The following is a 12,853-nucleotide window of genomic DNA, read 5'->3' on the forward strand; positions in this document are numbered from 1 at the left end:
ACCTCAGCTGTCTCCACATGGACACTGTCCAGGAATTGCTTGTGGATTCGGATGCTTCTCAACCTAGCCCCCTCCTCCTGTAGCTCCCCCACCGGCTGCCTGAGAGATTTCACCAGCAGGCACCTTTCACATTGGATGATCCCCCCAGCCTGGTTGTCAGTAAGTGGGAATTGCAAATCACAGTCTCTGCAAAACCATACCAGGATCTGGGTAGAAGCATCCATGCTCAGGTGCTCTGTCTGGCTACAGGTGCAGGTGGAGGAGACAGAAGCAGTGCTGGCACAGGTGATGCGGGTCTTCCTAACCATCATAGGCCTCCCTCTGTCAAACTCCCTCTCAAACTCCCCTGTCTGCAGCCCCCTGTCCGCTTGAGGGGATGTTGAGCAGATGTAAAATTATTTCCCTTGCATCCAAAATTGTAACAAGATTAAAAGCCTTATGGGTGTAACAAACCAAAACCTACTTTTACAAATAACACTAAAAAGTTCAAAGCGCTATATAGAGAGCCAGAAACTGAATAGCCAATGATGACATGTTCTTAAAAATGTTAATTTTCTGAACAAGAAATCAGCAACCCTGAATGGTTTTCCAATTGCTGTTGATAAAGCCCCAGTGTACAGGTTGCAGAAAGAGGAGTTGGCAAGGCTTTGTGCACCTGTAAATGGGATCACAGGTTTCTATTTACTATTCCTTGAAATGCATTTATATTCACTATTTTACTACCTTATTTATACCTTTATTTTTCTACTTAATGTCTGCAGCGCTAACAGGAAATCAGCATTTATTGCAATAAACAAATTAAAAACAACCCTCAAAATAACTTTTATCACTGAAGTCAGCAACTGAGACAGAATACACACATCGGACATGGTTAATAAAAAGACTTATTTGTCTGGTAAAAAATTATCTTCTAGAATTCCAAAATATGCATTTTAATGCTGACCAAGCTTCTGGACCAATAGTCTAACAAGCTTTCTACTTAGAATCCAGGAGCCTTGTAAGAGTTAAAAGTAAAATTTAGCAGACATCAATAGTTTATTGAAGAAATACTCCTTTTTGCTTCATAATTTGCAGAAGGCTGCAAATGTCAGTCATGATGTACTGCCTCTTGAAATTAGTCAATAGAGCAAACAGCAAGAATTGCTGTGGGCAGAAAATAAGCACTGTAATCATGACATAACTGGGGTCAATGATTTATGGATTTCAATATAGTAGTAGCTGCATATGATTGAAAATTTACTAGGTCACTAGTGCACCAAAAATTTTATTCACAGCCTCTAGGCATCTTTTGAAATGTGCAACAAAATAAAAACCCCTGAACCTGTTTTGACACTGTGTAGGCTCAGTCGATGACATGCCAGCCCACCGAGTCTCATTTAAATGCAAATGTCTCATAAACTTTTGCATCAAACTCCTTTTTAAACATATAAAATGCTGAGCAGAACATTATAAAAAGGATTGACATGCACAATCAAAACTTCAAAGAAAATTATGAAAATAAAACCATGTTTTCTCTGACTTTTAAGCTGGAAGCTGAAGCTGTGCCTGAAGTATCTGAAAAATACGAAATTAGTTCTGTTCCAACATTCTTGTTTTTTAAGGTAAGAGAAAATGGATTGCATATCACTCACATTAATGTCTGTGTTAAGTTCAGCAGTTCAGTACTAATAAATTTTCCTTCTACTCTTTTTTTTAGTACTAAAAAGAGAGCAGAACTCTCTTTTCTTAATTTTGACTTAATGTAGAAGCTGCTAACAGTCTGTATCTCCATGTGTGGTTTTTTTTTTTTTTTCTCAACTGAGGGCACAAGAATAGCCGGTTCACAGAAGTGATTATGGAACCCAGTTTTAATATTTCAGAACCTCCTTGAAATCCCTTGGAATTCATAGGTGGCTTTACAATACCTGAGATACACAAGACTCTTCTCTTGTATTGTGTTAGGCATAGTCATGATTCATTCACTTTTCTGTTTCAATTATTCAGTGTAATGCTTGTGAAGAATTAACAGGTGATTATGCAGTAGAAATAGCACATTTGGTTCTGTTTGTTGTTAATAATTTTTGTTTGTTTATAACAAGTTTTAAGAAGTCTGTTTGGTACAGACAGTGCTATGGCCAACAGACTAGTTTCTGTTTTAGAATTTTGCTGGGATTAAAGAGGTAAAGGGTCAGTATTCTAACCCATTCTGCCTGCTTATCTGAAAACCTGTAATATGTAGTGATGGAATACATTAAAACTTCCAATTTTTAGTAGTTTAGAAGACTGCTTTTAATTAATGCTTCTTAACTGAGCTACTCTCTTGGCTTATTTAGAATTCTCAGAAAATTGACAGATTAGATGGTGCCCATGCCCCAGAGCTGACCAAAAAAGTCCAGCGCCATGCATCTAGCAGTACAATTTCAGCTGGCCCTAATGATGATGCAAAAGAGGACCTCAACGTGCGTCTAAAGAAATTGACCAATGCTGCACCCTGCATGGTGTTTATAAAAGGATCTCCCCAGGAGCCTTGTTGTGGTAAGGACTTCCTGAAATTTTCTTTAATGTAACAGGGCTTGTTTATGTAGGGATTGGTTGCAGGATTTATATATAGATTTGTTTGTGGTGTGCATCATTAAAGCAGAAGTCCCCAGGCTTTTTGAGGTCATGGCCCCTTTACCCTTGTCCATGACACCCTCCCCCAACCCTGGACCGTGGCTCCGGAGGGGAGGAGAGGGAAGGGAAGGGATACGGAAAGGAGTAAGGGGACCAAGGCTGGGGCTGCAGTTGGGGGCTCAGGCTGGGACCCGGGCTGGGAGAGGAGCCCCGACTGGAGGTGGGGCTGGAGCAGAAGTGGGGGTGGAGCAGGGCTGGGTGGTGCTCCCTCCCCCATCCCCCACGGGAACTGTCCTGAGTCCTGCTGTGCCTCCGCCAAAGTTCCTCTGCACCCCTCTGCACCCCCCCCCCCGGGGGCACACCCCCACAGTTTAATACAGGGACCACTGCATTAAAGTATCTGAGTGCCTCAAAACACTAATTTATTTTCACAGTCCCCCCCCGCATGAAGTTACAGTATTGTTATTCCGTTGCTCCAGATAGGGAACAGAGAGATGGAAAGACTAAGCAACTTGCCCAATTCTCTCTGTACCTGCAGAAGAGGTTACCGCTATCAAAAACCAGTTGAGCTCTTTAACACACTTTGGTTCCAGGTGATTAGGCAGTGATTTCCACCAAAAAGTGGTAGCAAACATGTAGTGTTAAAATCATTTTAATTAAAATTGTATTAATAGATTATAGTAAGTTCAGGCCTTAACCTAGGTTATTGTAAAATATAAATTTAATTTTCAATAGTTTTTTAATTTAACTCATCTCTAATTTAAATAAAAATCACTTTTTATCCAGCCTGACTTTGATACAATTCCTCAAAATTATAATTTAAAAATTAAATTGGTTTTGATAAGAACGCATGTGGATTTAAAACTGGGTAACTGACTGAAAACAAAGGGCAATAAGTAACAATGCAACAGGGAAGAGTCAGTGTTTGAGAGAGGTTTCTAATGAGGTACCAAAGTGATGACCATACTTATTTGCTATATTCTTTAGTGATCAGGATAAGGGTGTATTCATGAGTTTCATGAAAGAAGCCAAATTGAGAAGAGTTGAGTAAATAGTAAAAATGGAGGAAAAAGTACAAAAGGACCTAGAGAAACTGAAAATGGCAAGAACATAAAAAACAAGAATTAAATAGGAACAATGCAAGCTTCTGTACTACACTGGGGTAGAAGAGAGGGAGAGGAAGGTGAAAGCTATTCAAAACACACAAGTTCAGTGGGAGGGAGTAGGAGTGCAAATGATGAAGTGAGGGGTGATAGTGATTTGAGTTTGCAATATGTATGACTACAAAAAATGGTATTTTGGGCTGCAAGCACAGGCGTCATGTCCTGGGACAAGGAGGTATTAGAACTTCTTGCTACAGTTGTGGTATAATAGCTGGAATAGTACTTTCATTTCTAGTCATCATGGGTCTGATCCAAAGCTTGTTAAAGTCAGTGGAAAACTTTCCACCGACTTCAGTGAACTTTGGAACAGACCTGATGTTGACAGATTGGAGGGATTTAGGAAAAGAGCAACACAACTGAGCAAGAGCCTTTTGAAGAAGGATTTTAAAGAGCTAACATGTATATCTTGCCTAAGCAATGACTTGTGGATGGGGGAAGGAAGGAAGTCTACATGTATTCTGAAGATTAACCCGAGGAGTTGAGTGCAGTAAATGGGAATGATGTGATGGAATTAAAATAACTTAATCTGAATAGGAGGAAGAACTTTTTGCCAATGAAATGAATTGGGCTGTGAAACAATCTTAAAAGGAAAGTAATGGTGAAAAGTACCATTGTGTGGGATTTTAAAAAGACCAGACAAAACACTACATAATGTACTAGAAGGAACAATCCTGCATTGGCAGGAAGAGACTCCATGGTTTAATAAAGCTGTTTTCAGATTGTGTGGGGATCACTTGGTTGTACACCTCTACCTCGATATAACACTGTCCTCAGGAGCCAAAAAATCTTACCGCGTTATAGGTGAAACCACGTTATATCGAACTTGCTTTGATCTGCCGGAGTGCGCAGCCCCCCCCCCCCCGGAGTGCTGCTTTACCGTGTTGTATCCGACTTCGTGTTATATCGGGGTAGAGGTGTATGTGGAGAGCTGATTGATCACATGCTATTGGCTCCACCTCCAACAGCTAATTGTATTAAAAGAAAATAATTAAAAAGTCACTTTTACATATAAACAACTGTTGTGAGTGATGTGGGAATGTTACAGGATTATGAATGGGAGATGAAGTGGTCTGCAGGATCCTGTAGATGGAGTGGTTTGATTTAAATTAGTGATTTATATCACAGATTTTAATTGTGGTTTAAATCAGCAAGAAAGAAACCTTGATTTAAATAAATTATTTTAATTTTGTTTTGAATTTGTACTCTTTATTTTCTAAAAGAAAAGTTTATTCTCATTGGTTAGTAACCATTAAAATGTTGGTTCACAACCAACTGTAGCCTTTACAGTAAATTTGGTACTTTTTTGCTAACCAGAGCATCTACTATATCTGTAGACATTTGTTTAAGCAACTATGTAGCTTAACATATGTATTCAGATTCTTAGTTTTTACATTTTTCATTATGTTAGAAAATGGCAAATGACACATTTCTTATATGTCATTTATATAGAACTCCATTGGGGTGGAATTTGGAATGCACTTAAATATACAAACAGCACTTTTAAGTTTTAAGTTTATTAGTTAAGTACCTTAAATGTGCTGGATACAGAAAAACAAAATAAGTTTATCCATACATTTCTTAATCAAAGACACTATAATCTTAAGTTCGTGTATTGAACTTGATTGTTTCTGATCACCATGTTCAAAATTTAGGACTAGAAAGTGTCATCTTCTTACACCTCCTTTTTTATTCATAGCTTGAAAGAAGAAGCCAAGCTTTCCTACTTTCTGAGCTCCCAATCTGTTTCCCAACTTCATATGAACTAGTCATTGGACTGAACTAGTTGAATAAATTGAAATGAAGAAAATATTCTCTTTTACCTGCAGAGGAAGCTATTGTTGTCAGAAGCTAGTATAACACTTCAACGAACTCTCGTTCCAGGTGCTTAGGCACTGACTTTCACCAGTTCTGTGGTTTGACTTCCTTTAAAACATTATTTTAAACTTCCTTTAAAACACTGAGACACAAATGCCAAAAACTGGATTGCCCGAGAAAAACTTGGATGGGTGGCAACCCTAGTTTGGGTCTTACCATAGGTTGTCATAATTTCAAATTTAACTTTAAATAGGCTTTTTTATAGAGAAAAATGTATTTAATTTAAAGTAAATACATTTTTAAAATTCACTCTGATGGGAGAAGATAGATTAGGACTGTTTTGTTTTGTTTTAAATTTTTTAGTGTTTGTATTTCATTTGCATATACTCAATATGCCAGTGAAATGTCTTAGTTTTCATAATTATAGTGTCAGAGACAGTTACTACTATAGTGTAGGTTAAGTAAAAGTTTTCACTTTGACCTTTCTGCTTTGAGAACTTCCTGACACTTTGAAACCTTTATAAGAACACCCCTTGTATAAAACAGCTTGAAGGTAGGCATGAGCTTTTGCAAATCGCATGCTGAGCTTTTAAAGGTTATATCTGTACATGTATGTGAGGCTAATTTTAACAATGTAATCTTAGAATATTAGGGTTGGAAGGGACCTCAGGCGGTCATCCAGTCCAACCCCCTGTTCAAAGCAGGGCCAATCGCCAGTTAAATCATCCCAGCCAGGGCTTTGTCAAGTCTGACCTTAAAAACCTCTAAGGAATGAGATTCCACCACCTCCCTAGGTAACCCATTCCAGTGCTTCACCACCCTCCTAGTGAAAAAGTTTTTCCTAATAGCCAACCTAAACCTCCCCCACTGCAACTTGAGACCATTATTCCTTGTTCTGTCACCTGGGGGAATGATCATGTCCCTCGATCTGCTGGCAGTGCCCATACTTATACAGCCCAAAATGCCATTAGCTTTCTTGGCAACAAGGGCATATTGTCGACTCATATCCAGCTTCTCATCCACTGTAACCCCTAGGTCCTTTTCTGCAGAACTGCTGCCTAGCCATTCAGCCCCTAGTCTGTAGCAGTGCATGGGATTCTTCTGTCCTAAGTGCAGGACTCTGCACTTGTCCTTGTTGAACCTCATCAGATTTCTTTTGGCCCAGTCCTCTAATTTGTTTAGGTCCCTTTGTATGCTATCCCTACCCCTCAGCGTGTCTACCACTCCTCCCAGTTTAGTGTCATCTGCAAACTTGCTGAGGGTGCAGTCCTCGCCATCCTCCAGATAATTAATGAAGATATTGAACAAAACCGGCCCCAGGACCGACCCTTGGAGCACTCCGCTTGATACCGGCTGCCAACTAGACATGGAGCCATTGATCACTACCCATTGAGCCCGATGATCTAGCCAGCTTTCTATCCACCTTACAGTCCATTCATCCAGCCCATACTTCTTTAACTTGCTGGCAAGAATACTGTAGGAGACAGTACCAAAAGCTTTGCTAAAGTCAAGGAATAACACATCCACTGCTTTCCCCTCATCCACAGAGCCAGTTATCTCGTCATAAAGGCAATTCGGTTAGTCAGGCATGACTTGCCCTTGGTGAATCCATGCTGACTGTTCCTGATCACTTTCCTCTCCTCTAAGTGCTTCAGAATTGATTCCTTGAGGACCTGCTCCATGATTTTTCCAGGGCCTGAGGAGAGGCTGACTGGCCTGTAGTTCCCCGGATCCTCCTCCTTCCCTTTTTTTAAAGATGGGCACTACATTAGCCTTTTTCCAGTCATCAGGACCTCCCCGATCGCCATGAGTTTTCAAAGATAATGGCCAATGGCTCTGCAATCACATCCTCCAACTCCTTTAGCACCCTCGGATGCAGCGCATCTAGCCCCGTGGACTTGTGCTCGTCCAGTTTTTCTAAATAGTCCCAAACCACTTCTTTCTCCACAGAGGCTGGTCACCTCCTCCCCATACTGTGCTGCCCAGTGCAGCAGTCTGGGAGCTGACCTTGTTTGTGAAGACAGGCAAAAAAAGCATTGAGTACATTAGCTTTTTCCACATCCTCTGTCACTAGGTTGCCTCCCTCATTCAGTAAGGGGCCCATACTTTCACTGACTTTCTTCTTGTTGCTAACATACCTGAAGAAACCCTTCTTGTTACTCTTAACATCTCTTGCTAGCTGCCACTCCAAGTGTGATTTGGCCTTCCTGATTTCACTCCTGCATGCCTGAGCAATATTTTTATACTCCCCCTGGTCATTTGTCCAATCTTCCACTTCTTGTAAGCTTCTTTTTTGCGTTTAACATCAGCAAGGATTTCACTGTTAAGCCAAGCTGGTCACCTGCCATATTTACTATTCTTTCTACACATCAGGATGTTTTTTTCCTGCAACCTCAATAAGGATTCTTCAAAATACAGCCAGCTCTCCTGGACTCCTTTCCCCCTCATGTTATTCTCCCAGGGGATCCTGCCCATCAGTTCCCTGAGGGAGTCAAAGTCTGCTTTTCTGAAGTTCAGGGTCCGTATTCTGCTGCTCTTCTTTCTTCCTTGTGTCAGGATCCTGAACTCGACCATCTCATGGTCACTGCCTCCCAGGTTCCCATCCACTTTGGCTTCCCCTACTAATTCTTCCCTGTTTCTGAGCAGCAGGTCTAGAAGAGCTCTGCCCCTAGTTGGTTCCTCCAGCACTTGCACCAGGAAATTGTCCCCTACACTTTCCAAAAACTTCTTGGATTGTCTTTGCACCGCTGTATTGCCCTTCCAGCAGATATCAGGCTGATTAAAGTCTCCCATGAGAATCAGGGCCTGTGATCTAGTAACTTCTGCTAGTTGCTGGAGGAAAGCCTCGTCCACCTCATCCCCCTGGTCTGGTGGTCTATAGCAGAATCCCACCACGACATCAACTTTGTTGCTCACACTTCTAAACTTTAATCCAGAGAGACTCAGGTTTTTCTGCAGTTTCATACCGGAGCTCTGAGCAGTCACACTGCTCTCCTACATACAATGCAACTCCCCCAGCTTTTCTTCCTGAACTGCCCTGCCTGTCCTTCCTGAACAGTTTATATCCATCCATGACAGTACTCCAGTCATGTGAGTTATCCCACCAAGTCTCTGTTATTCCAATCACATCATAGTTCCTTCACTGTGCCAGGACTTCCAGTTCTCCCTGCTTGTTTCCCAGGCTTCTTGCATTTGCGTTATAGGCACTTAAGATAACTTGCTGATCGTCCTGCTTTCTCAGTCTGAGACAGGAGTCCTCCCCTCTTGTGCTCTCCTGCTCGTGCGTAATGAAGTGTACTGAATATGTATGTGGGCTGAGGCAGAGGTTCAGCGGAAATCCATTATTTCATAGAGGGGACTCAGCCAAGTTTAAACATAAGAGATTAAGTGAGCATTGAGAGTGCATGCTCAAAAAAGCAGGAAAAGCCGAAATCAAGATTACACACAGAGTTTTGGCTCTTTGGTGCATTTGCATAAAATAATCTCTAATTATACAGCCATGCACTGTGATATCGTACAATATTTTTCAAACTTGCACAGATTCTGTACTATATACTACTATCACACATTCTATGAATAACTCACAGTGAGCTCTGTTTACTTACATAATACGGATTTATGTATTAAAACCTAGATTACAACCGCAAATTTTCACTGATATATAGGATTGCCTGAGTTTGTAACTAAGATTGAAGAGAAGTTAATTTAGTAGTTGTTAGTCCAATTCAGCAAATAAGATACTTAAGGTAGAATGTGGTGTTGGTTGGAGAGAAAAATCTATAGTATGCTGGTGCTGGCAGAGTTGTTAAAATATGCGTACCTTTTAATGAGAAGAGAGCTTACCATATTGAAAAGGCTAAATTGTCAAAGATAAAACTGGTTTGTTATGACAATGGCATTAGATAAGTAAAAACAATGTAAAATAAAAATAATGTAAAATAACTACAAGATGTTTCATTTGGTTATCTAAGGACGAATATAGTTGTGAACAAACTCTATTTTGAGAGATGCAGCAGATTTGAAATGATAGATGAGTGCACTTGGCCACTAGTGTGGAACCCTCTCCTGTGGTGGGATATGGAATCTTTTTTTGTAGTTAATCATTACTTCATTGAGAGAGTCAACTTCAGTATAGTGTTGAGGGACATGTGTTCACTGGCTGTTGTATCAAGTTGCTACACATGTAAATCTTGTTTCAGGAGATTTTGGGGCTGTGACTGCATTGGTTTGCTTGTTTCATTGGTATTAAAATTTTATTTATTCTCATTAACAGTATAAAGTATATAGTGGCATTTATGGCTGTCTGGATATACTTACATTTTGTTCACACTTTAATTCTTTGTTTACATGTATGGCGTTTTTTCAGAAATTCAACCTAAATCTTTTGTTATGAAAGTAAAAGCTGTATTGGTACTTTATCCCCAAGCATAACATTTCCATTCTGCTACTTTAACCCTTAAAAATGAAACACAACCTACCTATCTTTCTAGTCTGCATGTAATTGCCTATAGCTAAAATGAAGCTTTTTCTCAGCCTTGTTCAATAGAAATGAGTTAATATATTGGCAACAGAATAACCATCAGCAATCACCCTTTAGCTGTTTACTAATGAACTCCCAGATGAATGAGAAATTTCAGAATCCATGTTTTTACTTCAGGCTGTACATGAACTTAACACTTAGATGTCATATACATATCAGTGCCTCATCTCAACAAATTGCAGATCATGCAAACTGCAGAAAACTGTAGTGCAAATCCATATTTAAAAAATTAGTAAGTGATCTTGCAAGTTGAAATCAAATAATAGTTATTTTTATGTGACAGTCCGGTTATTTTATTTAAGAATTCCTTTTATTCCGTTTATTACAAAAATGTAAAAAAAAGTCCAAATAGTGAAAATGTTCAGAATCTACTTTTCAGTTTTAGTAATCTAGAATGATGGTGGTGTTTATGACAGAAGATTTTTTTTAAATGATTTTTAGCTAGTCCCCTTTTTAGTGTAAAAAATGGTTTATTATGCATAAGGAATATTAAGTTTTGTGTACAGTATTGTAAAAAGTGAATGTGTGTGTGAAGACTGGGATACATTCATTATTGTATATTTTCTTAGAACAAAGAATTAAATTATGAAAAGAAACATTTTTTGTAAAAGAGCCTACATAATAGGGTGTTTTAAATCCCATATTTTATAACTCTAATGTCCAGAACTTAATGTGCTAATGAGAAAGTATCAGAAGAAAAGTACAAGACTTCATAGTACCTAATAAAAAGTGTCACATGTACAATAAAATATGTATTCTTGTGAATGTAAATACTTAAAAAACAAACTCAGGTTGTTGTGATGTGGGAGGGAAAATAGTGTCAAAGCAGTGACAGCTGAAACGCAGCCAGAAAAAGGCCATTTTAAAATTCAAACTACTGCCACCCAATAGGTTTGAATAGTAGTTCCCATGCTCTTTAGTCAGTCAGTTTCAACTAATTCAAACTATTGGTGTTTGGGAGAGACTGGCAGTAGCTGGAGGGAGAAAACAAGAAGAGCTGCAGGAATGTAAAGTGGGGGTGGGGGGAAGATAAGAGGGAGCAGAAGATGTGGAGGAGGGCAAAGAGTATCTTTTCTTTTGGATGCAGAAGGAAGGAGGAGGACTAGACAAGTCAGAGACTAGGGAAATAGATTTCTTTGAGGTTTAACCATAAGACGTTCCACCAAAATGTAGTACACTAAAGTTACTGAATGCAATTGTTTATGCAGGCAGACTTCAGACATACATACTGTCTAGATACTTAGGCTTAATAATCACAGTAATAAAACCATTTTTATTCATTGTCTTTTTTGTTTTATCATGTTAATACTCTCAAATAAGAAAAACAAACACGCTAGAACCTTGTAGGGAATGGTTATTGTCTGGATGATCTGTAGTACATTTTTTAACCAAATAAATGTTCATATAGCCATGAAAGCATTTTATTTAAAAATAGATATAATATAAATTAATCACGTCCTAACTGATACCCTCTTTATATCCAGGTTTCAGCAGACAAATGGTGGAGATTCTTAACAAACATAACATTATGTTTAGCAGTTTTGATATTTTTTCTGATGAAGAAGTACGTCAAGGACTGAAAACATACTCTAATTGGCCTACTTATCCACAGTTATATGTAGCTGGAGAGCTTATAGGTGGACTGGATATTGTTAAGGTTAGAAATTGAGAAATCTCAAAATTTATATTTTGCATGTTTTTAAAAGTTTGTGTATATAACTATCTCTTTCTAAATCTGAACACCTGTTTTTCAGGAACTAGAGGCTTCTGGAGAACTGGACACAATTTGTCCTAAGGCACACAAATTGGAAGACAAGTATGAAAATTATATTATATCTTTATTTTACAGTGTGTTATAGTTTAGAGGCAACATCCATATTCTGACACTCAGAAATACATCAACACTTAAAAAGTAAATTACTGTAATGCTGCAGTCTTTCATTTGAAGTAATTGAATCTTTTAGCTACTTCTTCAATTGTAGATAACATTGGTGATCGTGTATAGAAGTAAACATTTGGGTATGCTGTTTTGATAGGATTTACTTAGACTACAAGTTTTATTACATTTAAAATAGGACACACAGATTTCCTCTAGTCTCCTTTCTTGGATAACAACTCCTTTTTTAAGAAAGGAAACATAGGTAAATCCTTTTATAGAAAATGTTATAACTCTACAAGTAACTTTTTAAAGTTTTTGAGTCTGATTGGGTATAGATTTGGTTACTATGGTGTCAATACAGTATAATTATGTAGCCTCGCTCCCCACTGTTGTCTCCTTTGACATTATGTGCTTTTTAGTGATGCATTGTGGGTTTTTAATCTCCCAAGGCAGACTTAGTATCTAGAAGCCAGTCTGGCCTCTTGAGTCTTTCCATTTGAGCACATGCTCTGTTTAAATTTGGCTGCTCCACTAAGCCAAGCCTGGTAACCAAATAAATCATAAGCTCTAAATATGTGAAGCATGTTCCTATTTTATAGCAATAGCTAGCAAGTAGTGGGAATTTGTTTCTCATCTTATATGTATCACACCATTAAGACAGTAAAGAGGAAGCTAAATTATCACGTTACACCTATTCTCTGAAGGCAAATATTGACACACACACACATCTACTCATAGTCTGAGGCTGGTGACCCTGGGTATCTATAAAGCTCTGGAAGTGTCTGATCCCAACTGCCAAAGACACATTGGGAAAATAGCTTGGGAAATAGCATATAATGCAAACTACAGTAGAACCTCAGTGTT

The 12,853-nt window shown here is 38.8% G+C and overlaps 1 protein-coding gene across 1 annotated transcript in view; it reads left to right on the plus strand.

Annotated features, from left to right (window-relative positions):
- GLRX3 (glutaredoxin 3) overlaps nucleotides 1–12,853 on the plus strand; it is a 37,116-nt gene that overhangs the window by 15,553 nt on the left and 8,710 nt on the right. Inside the window, exons 3-6 of the mRNA XM_039482548.1 lie at nucleotides 1,527–1,601; nucleotides 2,313–2,514; nucleotides 11,595–11,767; nucleotides 11,865–11,926. Coding sequence (XP_039338482.1) covers nucleotides 1,527–1,601; nucleotides 2,313–2,514; nucleotides 11,595–11,767; nucleotides 11,865–11,926 — 512 coding nt within the window. The remainder of the gene's footprint in view (nucleotides 1–1,526; nucleotides 1,602–2,312; nucleotides 2,515–11,594; nucleotides 11,768–11,864; nucleotides 11,927–12,853) is intronic.

This window comes from Mauremys reevesii, linkage group 7, assembly GCF_016161935.1.
Source record: "Mauremys reevesii isolate NIE-2019 linkage group 7, ASM1616193v1, whole genome shotgun sequence".
NCBI classification, from domain to species: Eukaryota; Metazoa; Chordata; order Testudines; family Geoemydidae; genus Mauremys; species Mauremys reevesii.